The sequence below is a fragment of the Nelusetta ayraudi genome, unplaced genomic scaffold (assembly GCF_046127955.1).
Source record: "Nelusetta ayraudi isolate G7.1 ecotype Tasmania unplaced genomic scaffold, CSIRO-AGI_Nayr_v1 ptg000070l, whole genome shotgun sequence".
Classification (NCBI taxonomy): Eukaryota; Metazoa; Chordata; class Actinopteri; order Tetraodontiformes; family Monacanthidae; genus Nelusetta; species Nelusetta ayraudi.
In genome coordinates, this window is record NW_027466120.1 from 6128084 (window position 1) to 6141675 (window position 13592).

General features: G+C 41.1%; 1 protein-coding gene across 1 annotated transcript; it reads right to left on the reverse strand.

Moving 5' to 3' along the window:
• Positions 1 to 561: 561 nt before the first annotated feature.
• On the reverse strand, positions 562 to 7820 carry sall4 (spalt-like transcription factor 4). Its single transcript, XM_076041779.1, has 4 exons — positions 7575 to 7820; positions 3042 to 5486; positions 2666 to 2958; positions 562 to 2565 (listed from the first exon to the last, which is right to left on the reverse strand). Exons 1-4 carry the CDS (start codon positions 7639 to 7641, stop codon positions 2131 to 2133), a joined length of 3240 nt encoding a protein of 1079 aa, XP_075897894.1. The 5' UTR covers positions 7642 to 7820; the 3' UTR covers positions 562 to 2130.
• Between the last annotated feature and the right edge of the window lie 5772 nt (positions 7821 to 13592).

The following is a 13592-nucleotide window of genomic DNA, read 5'->3' on the forward strand; positions in this document are numbered from 1 at the left end:
CAGCAGGATAACGCTGATGGGTTATTGAGGGCAACACGCAGCACTTCGCTGGCACTACCCATGAGCTTGTAATATTAACAATAGATAAATTATAATTGATAGACAGAAATGTTTATTTATAATAATCGTTATTATTCTTAAATGTTTTAATCAAAGGAAGTTATACAGATATGTAAGGCTCAATATGATAAGATTGATAATATCTAATCGTAATCATCATTGGGTTCATCTTCCACCAATAAAGCAAGAGTTAAAAATTAGGTAACTCATAACAGTTACATAAAACTGCATAAACCTTGAACCATATTTTGTTTCGGTGGGTCAATAGTGTCCCCCTCTTATACTAAGTGAAAAATAAAACAAATATGTCAAGTTAACTATCTTATTTTTACTTCATAGTCTGGGCCATTGAAAAACTGCAGGGAATCTGTACAGTATCATGATATTTTCTTTGGATGGCCGGATGGTTGGATGGATGGATGATACAAAACCTCAATCATTGTATTCATCAAGAGCACCAATCAGTTCTAATCCTATCCATTATAAAGACAAGAACAAAGGTTGAAAAAAATTCACCCTGATTTTATTTATTTTTTTCAAAATCAGAAAACATTTAGGTGAAGAAACATTTGAAATACAAAAACAAAAAGGCAAAAAAACACATTTGTAAAACATATACACTGTAAACAGGCCAAACTGGCTCAACATAACATGAATTGTACAGACAACTTGAAGCAGTTTTGACATGGTTTGGTAAGGAAAGGCACAACTTGGCAAATGCATATCGGTAGGAATGTACAGCAGGGGCCTACACAAATAGGGAAATTCTGACCATTCGGAGTTGTGTAAAGTGTCCAGTGATACATTCATTACTGTTAAACTCAGCAGGTTGAGGGAAAAAAAATATCTCTTCGTACACTTAAGAATGTATCAGAAAATATACAGAACATTGCATTGAGAGTAGGGGATTATGTTGGAGGACATATTAAATCCTTACGAGGTAGATCTTAACCCCATTCTCAAGCATTTTGTCAAGTTTAAATAAATTAATGCAACAAGCTGATGAGAACCGTGGTTAAAAAAAGAAAGAAAAAGATAAAGTCTGAAAATAAATCTAACTTATTTTGAAGTCAAGGCAAAGTTAAGAGTTAACTTGCCCCTCTCCCTGACATTACAATATTAAAAAAAGAAAAAAAAAAATCACTGAAAGTCCCAAAGATGTAAATAGAACCACAACCTGAAATGAAATAAAGTGCAGGCATGAGAACATTAAGTATGAAAAGCAGACAGCCCTCAGCCAACTAAGCATGACCATACAAATGAATAAATGTCATTAAATGGGAAGGAGGCGTCTTTCTGTAACTGATCAAAAATCTGAAAGACTTGAATTCTACAAGGAATACCATTATGATTTAGCATCCCTAACAGTGCCTTCAAAATGTATGTTTCAGTTAAAGACAGCAGCAGCAAGTACAATTTGGTCTGGGCACTTGCATAATATTTGAGTATTAACTGGCTGTGTCTAAGACCACATTCAGAATATGAAAAAAAGGTTTACATTTTTCACAACCAAAGAACTGAAGTTGTGATAAAATGCAAGAGCACTGGAATCAACCATTTTGTTAGGAAACAAAACCAAAATGAAACATGTTAATAATGTTAAGCACTACAAAAATGTACACTATAATAAAATCTGGCAAATGATGACAGGGACATTTTAGTTAATTACACCATAAGACTGAGACTTAGTTCTCCTGAACAACCAGGCCCTGAAACTCGTCGGATATAACCAATCCTTCAGAAATAATGAAGACGTAAGTAAAGCAGTTTCAAGTAAGTTATACATTCAAACTTTTGGATAGACAGTGGAACAAAAAAAAAAAAAAGAAACGGAGGAAAAGAAAATACCCGCATATATATATATATATGTATGTGTGTATAAAATTAAACTACAGTAGTAATCAAGATCAACTAAAAAAAAAAGTCATTCAGAATGGTAGAAGGGAGCTGCAATGAATACTGAACAATCAAACGAGTAAGTTTACAAATTTGTCATGGAAAATTGATTGTACCTCATTTGAAAAGTAGACATTCAAAAACTGGGTTAAATGGATAAGCTGACCAGAAATACTAATTAACTGCAATTTTACCCTCCTCCATGAAATGTGGGAACTGGGATTTTGGCACACTGTCCGAGCTGTTCTTCTCAATTTCGGCCACAGAGGCAGGCAGGCCAGAGTGGGATCCATCCATCTTCATGAGACCTCCAGTGGATCCAATCAGAGGCCCACTTGCAGGGCTTCCAGGTAGCGGTATGCCACCGCCCTGGATGACAGATATTTCGTTGGTCTTCATGGTCAGGCCACCACTGAAAGCAGCAGCATACTGGTTCCACAGTGATGTATCAAAGTTCATTTGTGGAGCCCCAAGTTCTTTGGGCACCTTCATGGTTTCTGGCAGCATCTTCGCCTCAGAGCTCATTGCCATTAGCGCCATTGGGTTGTCCAAAGAGAGGCGCTGGCCACGTCTTGATGTGTTGTTCCACATGTGAGTACCAATATGTACCTTGAGACAAGAGAGAGGAAAAGCATGAAATCATACCGCTATCCACACGTTTGAGTATTCACAGGGAAATTGTGTAAGAATCGCTTTGAATGACACCTACCTTTAGATTTCCCTTGGTAGTGAAAGCCCTGCCACAGATGTTGCAAGCAAAAGGCTTCTCCCCAGTATGAGTGCGTTCATGTATTTGCAAAGCACTCGCAGATGAAAAGTTCTTGCCACAAGTATTGCACATGTGCTGTTTAGTTGATCGTCGTGGTGCCGAAGAGATGGAAGGCATGGCCGTTCCCTGAGGCATGTGAGAACTAAACAACCCATGAGGGCCTAAAGGGTTCTCTGGAGGAATTTTCATCTCCAGACTGGATGGCATCCTCATGAACGGCATGTTGTTCAAAGCTGCGAGCGCGAAACAGATAGAACGTTAGCTGAGCACTTCACAAAACAAGCCTGTAAAGCCGTTCCGTAAGTATTAAACTCACCATAGTCGCCATTGGTGAAGGGAATGCCTGGTTCCTCCTTAATTGCCTTTGGAGTAAAGCTGCTGGAAGCAGTGAGGTCAAGAGCGCCGCCTGACTGTGCGCTACATTGAGCCCCACAATCAGACTCTTGCTTTAGTGAGCTGCGGGTACTGTCATCAACAGAAGACTCTGGAGATTTGCAATTAATTGTGTTGTTTACTGGTGAGGAGGAATGAAGGGACATGACAGAGTCTGACACAGCAGGACTACGACCATTTTGATATTCAGACTCTCTTGGAGCCAACAAGGATTCTTTGACTGTTCCCTCACCTTCCGACGTGGTGCTATTCTGTCGTTTCAGTGCAAGAGCTGAAGTAAGGTTCTTCAAAACATCCAGGCTGGAAAGCCCAGCTGGGGCAACATGATGCTGGGAGTTCTCCTCAGAGGCGGAGGGGAGGGACTCCGGGGTATCACTTGGATTTTGGGAGTTCAGCTCTGGTTTGTGATCCTCTGTGCTTGTCTCGAAGCTGTTGGTATCCAGGGATGTCTCTTCCAGTAAAGATGAATCCATGGCTTCTGCTGTGTCAAACTGGGTTTCTAACAATGGCATGTTGGGAAGGTCACCACCCATGTGCATTCGAATGTGCTGCTGCAGGACCACGGCGTTTGTGAACTTTTTCTGACAAATTGGACAAGAGTGTTGCATTTTAAGCAGAGTGTTGCCTTTATGCACCCCATAGTGGGCCTTGAGGTTGCCCTTGGTAGAAAATGCACGGCCACAGATTTTGCACTTGTAGGGCCTCTCACCAGTGTGTGTGCGATAATGCATTTTAAGTGAGCTCTGGCAACTGAGCACCCTGTGGCAGATTATACACTCATTGGGGTCGTTGGTTCGCTTTTCCAGGCCATCAACCATCTGCTGAAGTTTTGCAGTTCCAGAATTTTGCTCTCCTGGCAGGGTAATGCCGTTCATATGATGCAATGCTCCAAGCAGTTCTTTAGGATCCGTTTGATTCATGTCTAGTCCGGACTCTTGACCAAACAAATTAGAAGACACAGACGGGGTTCCATCGGTCAATGAGGAGGGCCTCTGAGAAAATTGGTTCTCTGCAAAGTTTTCAAATGGTGTCTTCACGGATGCTGGGTGAAATGCAGGAGCAGGATTACCTACTAAAGGCTTTATTTCATTCAAATTTGACTCATCCAAGGGCAGAGACATGCCAAATGGAATGCCGTTGCTGGTTGGAACATTGTCAAGGTGCTCAGGCACAGGATGCGGGTTCATGCCGATATTAGGGTACTTGTCTTTATGCCGCTGGAAATGCACTTTGAGGTTCCCTTTTGTGGTGAAACGATTTCCACAAATGTTACACTTGAAGGGCCTCTCACCCGTGTGCGAGCGCAAGTGAATCTGAAGAGCGCTGTCATTACCAAAGGTCTTTCCACAGTACTTGCACTTGTGCTTGTATACCGAATCACCATTCTTTACCTCCACTGGAAGATTGAGCATCTTAGTTTTCACCTTTTTGTTGGACTCTATTCCAGCTTGCATAGCACCATTGAAGGTGCCTGGGAAACCCATAACACCAGCTGAATGTGGCAGTAGTGCTGGCAAATGGCTTGAGAGATCTGGAATAGCCTTAAAAACGTCGGTCTTAGAGTTCAGTGATCCTGGTCCTCCAGGCAAAGAGGAAGAGATGCCAGCGGGGAGAGGTAGTTTACCTTGCTTAGCCACCTCTGCAGAAAGGTTTTCACTCCCGGTCCTTTTTCCCATTAGTGCTGCTGCAGCAGACAGCTGTTGAGAAAGATGCGCACCAAGAGCTTTCATCGGGTCCATTACAGACCCAAGTGATGCCTGCAAGCCCGGTTGGGTCATCATGGCAACTTGAATTCGAATCTGTTCAGTGAGCTGGATTTGCTGGAGCTGCTGCTGCTGGAGGCACACCAACTGCTCCAAGATCATTGGAATAAGATGAAGGGCTTCCTGTGACGCGGTGAAAGACTTACTACTTGAAGAGTTTTGGGATCTCGCCACCTTTGTGTATGCAGGGGTTTCAAGAGTGAACTTTGCACCTTGGGGTTTGGATAAAGGATCTAAATTCATCTCAGGGCTTGCAGCCATCTCTGCCGGTTGCTGCTGTCCTTGTTCATCCACATTCGAGCACGATTCCTCTTCCGTCTTTTCCATGTGGTCCATATTAACATTGGACAACGAATGGCTGCTTGACTGGCCATCGTCATGATCACTCATCAAGCCATTAGGTGAGCCTTGTGAATATTCCTCAGGTACTTCATTGCCATCTCCATCGTTCATGATGACCACTTCCTGACTCTTGGGGCAGGTTTTCTCATGCTCAATGAATTCGGTGTCATCAAAGAATTCAGCACAGCACTTGTTGCAGACCTTGGTGTCCTCCATCCTGAACCTCTTCAGTGCCATTCCACTTTCATCAGCATCATGAATGCCTAAAAATGAAAAGAAGATGCGGAAAGGATCAAGAATCAATTGAAAACAGAGTCTTGATACAGCAAAATAATCTATATAATTGTATTACTATGGCATTAGGTTTTACCATCTTGCCTTCTTAACATTTCATTTTAGAGACGCCCATTAACTTCAATGTTCGTCCCTCAGTTCAGTCTCTCGTTCACGCGTCTATTCTCCACATGACCAGCAGAGGGCAATCATTCTCCCTTAACATTATCCAGCATAATTTCCACAAAGGCAAAAGCGCCATGAACATTAAATCAATGTGGTCCTGAAGTATGCCATAGAGTACATGCTAAATGTCAGATCAATTTCCACTGCTGCCACATGTGGGGCTAAACCCATTATTTAGTGTCCAGGTCATATGCAACGAAATACATATGACCACACACAAAGTTTGCAATACAAAATGCAAAAAGAAAGGAAAGCGCTCATGTTGACCACCTTCAAACGCCCTTACAGCTTCCAACATCAAACAACGCGATTCTATATGCATTTTAATTTGTCTGCTAACCAAGAGGCAGTTTCACAACTGGGTGTCATGTCAAATACTAATGTATCAGAGAACCGGGGGTTAGGCCACCTGTTTGCATTTGCTCGAGGAAACTGTGGTCTCCGGGAGGCATGGGGGAGCGGTAGAGGGGCCCAAAAGGTACAAACTGAGTCTCAGTCAAAGCGAACTTATAAAATCTGACATGGACGGGCTCAAATCAGAGATAAATCACCATGTGCCGCGTACCGACTCCCATCGTACAGTCTCGGCCGCAGGGTTACAGAGTAAAGGAAATACTTTGACAATGCTCCGTTTTTACCACATGACGGCGCATGACCTGTGTGCGATACCTTTAGTAGGGCACGAGGTCAGAGTAACCATTCAGTTACAAAAAAAAGAAGAAGAAATAAAAAAATAAAATAAAATAAAAAAACAAAGAAGAACGACTGAGGGTCATCGCATGGTAAACAGCGCTGTTATATCAATCAACGCCGTCATCAAAGTGGCACATACACACCAGAATGCGCCGCGGCTCTACAAAGCGCCGCGTTAACAGCGTTTCCTAATTACAAGGTGAGCCGGAGCCTGCACACAGGGCAGCACCAGAACGCACCCCCACCCTGTCTCTCTCCACAAACAGGCCACAGCTCCATCCCCCACCTCTCCACATATGTACGAAAGGAAACAGTCATGCATTAAACTGGGGGATTTATTGCCTTTAGGTCAGCTTACTGCAGAGTCACATTTCATACAGTTTCGGGGGCCACCTTAGTTTTAAAAGTCCAACTCTAGCGCACGCAAGCGACCCAGTAAAACAGATTTCGGGGGAAAAGCAAACAAAAGCATTAATATCACATTGGCTTAAACGGTGTCTATGTAGTTATAATGAAATTCGATCACTTGAAACATGATAAGGTGACCAAATGCATCGGCCAACAAAGATACGTAGGAATACGAACTGATAGAAACCGTTGAAATTGGAGTCATTCGTCACGTTATTATATATACACACTTTGTTAAAATTGCAAAAGAGAGACTGAGCTCTGCCACGGCACAATTTCTAAGCCACACAACTCTCGCCGCACCAAACAATCAACAGGTAACACGTTTCAATGAATGAAGTTTAGAGCGTCGAGCCAACACGTCGACCCGAGTTGAGAGCGAACGTTCACAATAAACAAATAAAACCCACTTTAGCCCCAAAAAGATGCGGCTTGGCCACCCTACCGTTTAACACAAATATGAACGCATTGTGTTGCGGTTTCTTTTCAACACGTCCCTCCCGCAGCACCTGTATTGTACTACGAAAAAAAAAAAAAAAAAAAAAAAGGGAAAAAAAATCACTTCCCAGAAATGCGGCTCGAATTTGACTTCTGCCCAAAAACTTAAATCGTACAGCAACAGGTCAAAGTGCGACAGGCAACATCGTTCAAACGGAAGACCCCCCCACCGGGAAACTTTGTTAAAAGTCGACACGGCGAGCAAAACGTTTTCAACTTCTTCCAGGGGTTTAAAAAAAAAAAAAACAACAACAACAACCGAAAAACCTCTCGCCTCCCGTGCGTAAACTTACCATTTCCCAACGAAGCGGGTTCGTCGGAGTCGATGTGTTGCGGCTTTGCTTGCTTGCGCCTCGACATGGTGCAACCATCAGCAGCGGAGAGTTGCAAACAAAATTTTCCTCTGATTCTTCAACAGATTTCTTCGGTTCGGCACACACAGAGAGAGACAGAGAGCGAGAGAAAAAAAAAATCCGTCTCCCCCACCTCCTTCTCAAGTAGAAATGCGCATGTCAACGTAATTATTATTATCAATAATGCATTGCGATTTATCACGGTCCCCTGACAGCTGATTGGCTCCAGTCCAAGCGCTCACACGTTATTCAAATGCGCTGCCCATTGATGAGCGCGGCCGAGTGGCAGGAGTGGGCGGGAGGAGGCCTGCTAGTGGATGGGCCGCAGGATGGAGGCTGGCTCTGCAACACCCAGCTCATCGCGTCCCTTCCCCTGCTCATGCAAAACATCAAGAGAGACGACCCCTACCCCCTTCCCCCCGCCCCCCTCAAAAAAGATCTTCGCCAAGCATAAAAAAACATCTCGTCTTTAAAACTTGTGGCACTTCTAGATTTACACTGCCCAGGAGTATCAGTAAACTTCAGGCATATGTGCTTTTTTATTTATTATTTTTTTTTAAATATAAATTTGGACTTTAATTTCCCTGTGTTTGCATATCAAATCCGTATAATTTGAACGCACTGATGGATATTAAAAAGTACATGTATAAGTAAATCTTTCTGGACGTGTAAACAGACTTGTTGCATTGTGCCTTAACTGCCTAAAATTCAGGCGTTGTTTGGAACCATCCTAATTCTAAGGGATTAGCGGCAACAGTTTCTGCTTCTCTTATTACAGATTTTGTGTCTGTTTATTGGTTGTGTGGGTGTCAATGTTTATTTTAACTCTTCTAACAAGTTGGAGCAGTTTGTTTCAGAAGCGTACAGGCATTAAGTGTCAACACACTCGCACACAGGCTGCTTTTGTCTATTTTTATCTAAGGGCATCAGGCCATTTGTTGGTTCATATTACGTGCGTATCATGAAAGGGTAACAGAAGTTCAAACTTTAATTTTAATTTTTTGTTAACATCCAGTTTTTAGGTTAGCAGGTTATGTTTCAGCAATTTGAAACTCAATCTTATAAGTGCTGATCTTGAGAGAGATTCATTTATAGAGGGTTGTGGAAGAACATCACCCCATTCAAAATGTTTCTAATTAGGGACTCACCTCCAGAGATAAGACTAGCTCTGGATTTATTTATTTTTTGTGTATGTGTGTGTTACTAGGATGACTAATAACAGCAATTGTACTGGCACAAAACTATTGCAGTATCGATGCTTTGGTAACTTTTGGTTGTTGTTAACCTGGGATGGTAGTATTTGTAAAATGACATGTGTGCTGATGTGGTATAAAAGTTCAAGTAGAGTCTCTAAATGTTATGGACATGTTAAATCAGTACATTCAAGTACTCATTTAGATTCGATCATGTTTTATGGAGGACTATAATAGATGATCAAATTATCCACTATTTTGGAACAAAAACAAAAGCTGTCTAGTGAAGATGACCTGCTTTAACTTGGTTTTTCTGCAGTTTAACTCTTTTGGTTATCTTTTAGCAGCATACCAAACTGTGCACAAATACCTCACAGTAGACAATAGGGAGGGAATTGAGACCAAGGTAGGGATTGAATTGTGGGAATAAGAAAAATGTATATATTAATTCAGAGAAAAAAATAAATCGCTCCACTCATTCTGTTTTTGTTTTTTTTAGAGTGCGGAGATTAAAGATTGAAAGAACCACACACAATGAAAAGAAAAGACAGTGATAGGATTAAACTATAGGCTATGGGCGCATGGTTATTCTAAACTTCTTTTCATGTCGACACCAAGAACAAAAAGTCTATCAGGGGAGCAAAACTTCCACAGGAAGTAATGAAAACCTTGCAACGCCGTTTACAATTTGCTCAAAGTAAACTGAAAAAATGTTGTTGGTTTTAGGCAAACATACACAACACTGAAAAAAAATGCAAAATGATAAGTAAGGATTTTATTATTATATTCAAATGGCATTTGTCATAAGTTACAATCCATGTTTTTTTTGTTTTGTTTTGTTTTTTAGACTAAATTTTTTTTAAGTGAGTGACAATTCAGTTGTTTGGTATAAAAAACAGTTTCTTTCAAACTCAGTACACTTAAGTTCAGTTTGAGTCTTATGACTTCTTTGGTTGTAAATTAATTTTCTTACTTTATGCAAAATGTTCAACTTTTACACTTTAAAACCAGTGTATTGTATAGATCACCATGCTTCAAACCCCTCCAGTGAAAACCACAAATGTAATAAGAGTATATGATAATTTGATGAATAAAAGGATGAAGTGCTTCTGTAAGCATTCAGACAATCTTTTCAGTATTTAGATTGAGATTCTGCTTGGATTCAGAGGAGTCATCATCAATAATCAGATAAATTATGATACATTAGTGCATGAAATTACCCAAGCGCAACTCAGCTCCAAATATTAGCCAAGAGGTGACCTTAAATCAAAGAAGATCTGTCTTCACAACACTGACCTGAAACATCTTCTTTTTCAACTGCTGTACATTTTATCACATTTTAATCCATAGGTTTTTCTTTTTCTTTGTGTACTTATGTTCAAAATGAACATCACCTACTTGTGTTATTGTACAATTCCACAGCTGATGAGTGTGCGACACAGAAAAGCCAATATATCCAGATAAACAAATGCTCTTTAAGAGGCTGACTGAAGGTGGAAAAGAGGGGAGTGCTGTCTAGACGGTTTATTGCCCCCAATAAGAAACTATGCTTGAATACGCTGTTTCTTCTATGTTAAATCTAAACAGCTCAAACTGTGTGCGGTCGTAAAGCAGCAGTTGTGGGAACCAGGGAGGGGAAATAGGTACATGGCCTGAGCCTCTTTGACAATCAAACAAAACATTGTACAGCTGAATATCGCGGTAGTATTGTAAAAAGTTCAGTGTGAAAATTGACAACTGTTTTAAAATAATCAACAGAGAAAGACTGTTGCTGCGTGATGTTTAAAAATGCTGAAGTTACAGGCAGATGGATGCTTGACTCCCCCCATGTGCCTTTTGTTAAAACCATCACAGTTCCTTCGCGGTACAGAAAATATTGTGCGCTGTTGTGTGTCCTTGACCAGGTCAGTTATCTGACAATGGCGAACCCACACAAGACAGAGTTTTTGAGTGTTCACATAAGAGAGCCAGAGGACAATGTGAAAATAGTCTCGGGACAGTCTTGTGACCCTGGTTTTGATGCTCGGTGGCGTTAACACAATCACTGCATGACATTTCTCAGATGCGTCATTTGCCCAGCAACAGATAACCGTGTCGTGGAGAAACAATAATGGCCTGAACACTCGCTGAGGATCTGTGAATTGAGCGTGTTTGCGTGTGTTTAAGCCAAAGATGAAAGCCGCATGCCACTTTGAGAAGTTAGTGCCTTTTTCTGTGCATGTTGATTGATGTCGTTGAAGGATTTGAAACATTTGGCAACATTTGTTGCCTGAAAATTCCAAATATAAATAAATTAGGTAAACCATACCAACAATCCACAAATGAAAGAAATATTAAGGTACTGTCACCACTTGATGTTGACTTTCACTTTGCAAAAAAAACAATTTTAAGCATTTCATGAACTCTGTGTTCTAAATTTCATGTATGTATCTCCCTGCGTATTTGACATTGTGAAAAGAAAAAAATGACACCACTTCTGTTTCCCTCTGAGTCTCTCTTTGTGCAAAACAGTAAAAGAATGAATTTACAACACAAAGGAAGCAAGTCAGTCCTCACAGAAATCAGAGCAGGAAGGGGCGTCATTCTATCTGGTCACTTTTCCAAGTGGAACATTTTGAAAACTTTTCTCCGGTACAATAAAGCATAAATGAGACAACAGAGAAAACTGGGAATAGATTTCTCTTAAAATCATGTTGTTGTTCTTGACCTCGCTTAGTGTGTCCGTTGGCATCCTCTATTAGTCAGGAACCGGCATTTATTTTATGTCTAACTTCAAATTTCAACAGCAAGAAATGAAACGGGGGTGCAGTGGTTATTAGTGTTGGTTCGCAGCAAGAAGATTGTGGATTCCTTGGCCCGGGGCTTTTCGGAGTGGAGTTTGCATGTCCTCCCTGTGTCTGTGTGAGTTCCAGGTACTCCAAACCCCATTCCAAAGAAATGCACATGAGGCTAATTGGCAACATTGTCTGTAGGTGTGAATGCGAGTGCAAATGGTTGCTCTCTGTATGTGGCCCAGGGTGTAACTCTTTAGCAACATGTCTCTTTCAGACATGTTGCATTTTTTTCTGTAACTGTTTTACTGTTATTCTGTTGCCTTGAACTGGCGACTCATCCAGGATGTAACCCTGCCTGCTCCCTAAGAGAGCTGGGATGGACGAGAGCACCTCCATGTCCCAAGGTACAGAAGAAGTGGTCATAGAAAACGGCTAGATGGATGAATGAATGAATGAATGAATGAATGAACGGATGGTTGTTTATCAGTGTTGTTTCATTATTATTTCATTATTTTGATGGAAAGGTCATGTTCTTCTTCCCCTTCTGTTTATTTCCCAAGTGTTGGATTGCAACAACAAAATGAGGACATGGCAACAAAGGTACTGCAGATTTCAGGTTAAATTTACATTCAGGTATATTTCTAAAGGGACAAAGACACGTTGCCGTGCAAAACTTCACATTCAGATCAGATCAGTTCCGGACCTACACAATTTCACGTGTAGAGATCAATCTGTTTCCTACTCGCAGCCACTTCATTTGCAAGACAAATTGTCTTTAAAAGGACAGAACCCTGTGCGGTGCCCCTGACTAACTGGTGTGCGGCCACCTGCGTTGACCAGATTAGACTTTTAATGATCGACTGGCTTCATGCTCACTGGCATCAGGATTTCATCTGAGTGTACTTCCTGCACTGTATCCTGTTTTATTATTTCATCCTCTGCTGGTTTTCTTCAGGTGCCCACTTCCAAAGATTTCCTCCCTTGCAGTCGTAAATAACACAGTCTAACACCCACCAAGGACAAAAGGAAAGGGCCTTTCCTCTTTTCTTTCGTGCAAGACTTGATTACAATGGAATGGGTAAGGAATTCTGAGGATGATCAAGTTAAGAAAATAAAACAGCGCTGGTGCAAAATGGCTGCTGAGAGTTTGTTCCTGTGATGCCCCAAACTCCCAGCCCCTTCATTCTCATTAGTTATGTCGCGAAATAGCAGCAATAACATCTACCGCATGATAAATCAAAGCCACGTATTTTGTATTTTTTATTTTTGACAAAATAAACAACGTTAAGACCATGCAGAAAAATTTCCCCGCCACCCTTTGTTCTCAGAGTGCACAATAATGTGAACATGGCATTATCTGGCAAATACAAGTATAGAGCCTCACTGCGATTACTATAGTGTCAGACTATTTTCATTATTGATCAGCAAACACCTTTTCAAATGTGCTCCTTTTCATGAACACATGTATTAAGCTCTTTTGTTCGGTAACATCAGCCTAGAATAGAGACTGAGGGCATTGAGGTGAAAGGTATTGGATGCTGTTCTGTTTTACCCCCCATTGAATTTTTGCTCTTCTGAAAAGCATATGAGTTATAAAGCATGCAACAGGGCAACTGGCTGTGTGGATGTAGAGTGTTCTGTTAACATAAACCAAATTGTAACTTCCTCACACACACACTGGGTGTATAAAAATGAGCGCTTAGATATTCATATACTTATATCATAAAATAAATAATGAATAACACTTTGGCCTTGGTGATGGATAAGATCATTATGTAGAATTTGAATTCCTCAGAATTTTTTTTCATAGGACATTTCTGGGAGGTGACATTGAGCAGTGAATGCAGCAACAAAATGAAAGATCACATTTAGCCTTTTCTGAATTTTAACGCGGCCATTAGCATGTGAAGAGTTCAGCCTGAAATGGTCGTAACACCTGGGTGGAACAGGAAGTATAAACGACTGCATTTAAACCAGATCTGAGTCCGCAG

Bases quoted from the DNA above. Each gene is read 5' to 3' on its own strand.
- sall4 (XM_076041779.1), bottom strand. From the start codon at position 7,641: ATGTCGAGGCGCAAGCAAGCAAAGCCGCAACACATCGACTCCGACGAA. The intron at 2,959-3,041 runs GTGAGTTTAATA...TCGCGCTCGCAG, and splicing joins CTTCACCAATGGCGACTATG to CTTTGAACAACATGCCGTTC. The intron at 2,566-2,665 runs GTAGGTGTCATT...TCTTGTCTCAAG, and splicing joins CTACCAAGGGAAATCTAAAG to GTACATATTGGTACTCACAT.